The sequence below is a fragment of the Cnephaeus nilssonii genome (genome assembly GCF_951640355.1).
Source record: "Cnephaeus nilssonii genome assembly, chromosome: 21".
Lineage (NCBI taxonomy): Eukaryota > Metazoa > Chordata > Mammalia > Chiroptera > Vespertilionidae > Cnephaeus > Cnephaeus nilssonii.
Window position 1 is genome coordinate 11,074,377 of NC_137092.1, and position 3,067 is coordinate 11,077,443.

At 52.7% G+C, this 3,067-nt stretch overlaps 1 protein-coding gene across 1 annotated transcript; it reads left to right on the forward strand.

The window, feature by feature from the left end:
- On the forward strand, positions 1–2,355 carry ADAM30 (ADAM metallopeptidase domain 30; the record flags this gene model as incomplete). The annotated part of the gene is made up of 1 exon (XM_079762031.1): positions 1–2,355. The coding sequence occupies one exon, from the start codon at positions 1–3 to the stop codon at positions 2,353–2,355; it is 2,355 nt and encodes a 784-aa protein (XP_079618157.1).
- Between the last annotated feature and the right edge of the window lie 712 nt (positions 2,356–3,067).

The following is a 3,067-nucleotide window of genomic DNA, read 5'->3' on the forward strand; positions in this document are numbered from 1 at the left end:
ATGAGGTCAGTGAGGGCCTCAGTGTCCCAAGGCCAGTTGCTCCCAGTGCTGGTCCTGGCGTTGCTCCTGGTTGACTCCCTCGGCGAGGACTTCCATTCTCACCCGGAGTGGGGGTCTGACTCCTATGAAATCACCATCCCCAGAAAGCTCGGCTTCCGGGGAGGGGAGCAGGGGGTGACCAAACGCATGTCCTACCTCCTGCAGGTCCAAGGCCGGAAGCATGTCCTCCACCTGTGGCCCAAGCGGTTTCTGCTGCCCCGGCACCTGCAGGTTTTCTCCTACACAGAACAGGGCGCGCTCGTGGAGGACCACCCTTACATCCCCAGGGACTGCAGCTATGCGGGCGTGGTGGAAGGAGCTGAGGGCTCTGAAGCCACTCTCAGTACATGCGCGGGGGGCCTCCGGGGCATATTGAAAATCGATGCCCAATATTACCAAATGGAGCCCCTCAGGGCCTCCTCCCGTTTTGAACATGCCCTGTATCTCCTGAAGGACGAGGGGGAATTTCAGGATCGGATCTGTGGCTTCACTGGTGATGAAACGGAAGAGCAGATGGCCCAGCCGGACATCATGGCTCGATATAGTGAGTTTATTGGACCCTCGATGCACCAAAAATATTATGAACTCGGCATGGTCTTTGATCATGAGAGATTTTTGTTTTCAAATTCCAATCTCACGGATATCACAAATGATGCCATTCTTATGACTTCGATTATGGACACTTACTTTCAGGAACTCCGTACGAGAATAATGCTGCGTGCGCTTGAAGTGTGGTCAGAGGAAGACAGAGTCAATGTTAATTCTACAACGTTACAGGAAGCGTTAGGCCAATTTTTGATATACCAAAGAAATGTTTTAAGTCGTCAGTTCAAAGTAGATTGGTCACAACTGTTCATTAAAAGACATTATATTGATGCGGTTGCCTGGTCCTGGGGGATAGTGTGCACTAAGAGGTATGCAGGATCTGTATGTGTCTTTCCAGACACAAGCATCCTTGGGCCTGCCACTTGGAGTGCCCATAACATTGGCCATAGTTTGGGAATGCTCCATGATGGACCAACCTGCAGGTGTAACGGTCGGCGGAATTGCATCATGGGCACCGGCCGGTTTGGGTTTAGCAACTGTAGCATCATTCATTTCTTTAACCACGTCCACAAAGAAGCGAACTGTCTAAATAACATCCCAGGAGAAGATTATGTGGTGAAGAGATGTGGGAACAAAATTGTGGAAGACGAGGAGGAGTGTGATTGTGGCTCCTTAGAGGACTGTGAAGGCGATCTTTGCTGCGAGCCGGGTTGCCGATTGAGGCCTGGTGCGAGCTGTAGCATCGGGCTTTGCTGCCACAAATGTCACTTTCGTCCCTCTGGCTACATGTGTCGGAAGGAGGAGAACGAATGTGACCTCGCTGAGTACTGCGACGGGACCTCCAGCTTCTGCCCCAATGACACGTATAAGCAGGACGGCACCCCGTGCAAGTACAGCGCCCGCTGTTTCCAGAAGGGGTGTCACTCTGTGTACATGCAGTGCCAGAGCATCTTTGGATCTGACGCCAGAGAGGCTCCCACTGAGTGCTTTGAAGCAGTGAACTCAATAGGGGATCAGTACGGGAACTGCGGTATCATAGGCGCTGGCAACTATAAGAAGTGTACCACCAAGAACGCGATCTGCGGCAGGGTGCAGTGTATCAACGTCGACACCCTCCCTGACCTGCCAGATCACACGAGTATCGTGTCTACTTATCTGGAAGATGAGAACCTGATGTGCTGGGGCGTCGGCTACCGTCTGTCCTTGATCCCCATGGGGATCCCTGACCTGGGCGTGGTCTACGATGGCACCTCCTGTGGCAAGGACCGGGTATGTGTGAACACAACGTGTTTTAACATCTCAGTCCTGCAGTTTGACTGTGTGCCCGAGAAGTGCAACCACAGAGGCTATTGCAACAACAACAGGAACTGCCACTGCATGTACGGCTGGGCGCCTCCGCTCTGCGAGGAGCAAGGGTACGGGGGCAGCGTTGACAGCGGGCCGCCGGGAGAGATCCAAGAGGCGGTGCCCGCCTCGGTCCAGGTCGTGGCCCTCATGTTATCTCGCATTGCCCTGTTAGTCATCTCCGTGCTTATCGTGTTTTTCAGGCGACTCATAGGAAGCTATTTAAGTCCCGAAGAGATAAAACCCAAAGGAAAAGAAGAGCCACCTGAAGAGATAAAACCCAAAGGACAAGAAGAGCCACCCAAAGACGTAAAACCCAAAGAGAAAGAAGAGCCACCGGCTGACACTGAAGGGAAAAAACCCCCAGCAAAAAAAGGGAAAAAAAAGAAGAAAAAGGGATCCAAGAAGCCGTCAGTCACTCATTAACACAGGGTCCCATCTTGAACAAGTTTATCATTTATCCAAATGGCTCTTCATTCTTCTCCAAACTCTTTTTTTTTACCAACTTCATGGTTGACCAGCAAAATAAATGATAGTCTTGTTTGGGTGACAAGCCAGTGCATGTTGCTTTCCTAGTGTCCGTGGGCCCCGAGTTGGTGGGCGAGGGTGGCCTGTCCCGAGAGGAATGCCCTGGTGGCTTTTCTGAGCTAACGTTCTGGGTGGTGTGAGTCTCTTCCAGTCACCGTGCTCGTCAGAGCAGAGTCCTGCCTCTCAGAATCCCAGCAAGCAGAGGGATCCTTGGCCTTTGCCTCTGCCTCCCTCGGCGTGACCAGTGAGGAGGCCTGTGCCTGAGTCCCATGCTGAACCACCAATGGTGACCTCCACAGTTTCCAAATGGGAAGCCATGCGCTCGCAGGATGTCCCTCAGATAAGCTTATCGCCCTGGAGAGTCCCTGCCTGGGCCACTCCAGCTCTACGGATGTGTGGTCTCTGACTCAGGTTTGGGTGACCTCAGTGGGTTAGGACACTAATCTCTTGCTTGGTATCTCAGGCCATAAATGACGACACCCCCTGGCAGTATTCAGAGGACAAGGATCTAACAATGGTCTGTGCTTTGAGATCCTGCTCACCGAGACACCTGGCTCTAGGTTTGGCATACCCCTAAGTGGAGCAGAGGAGAGTGAGGAACCCCTTCCAC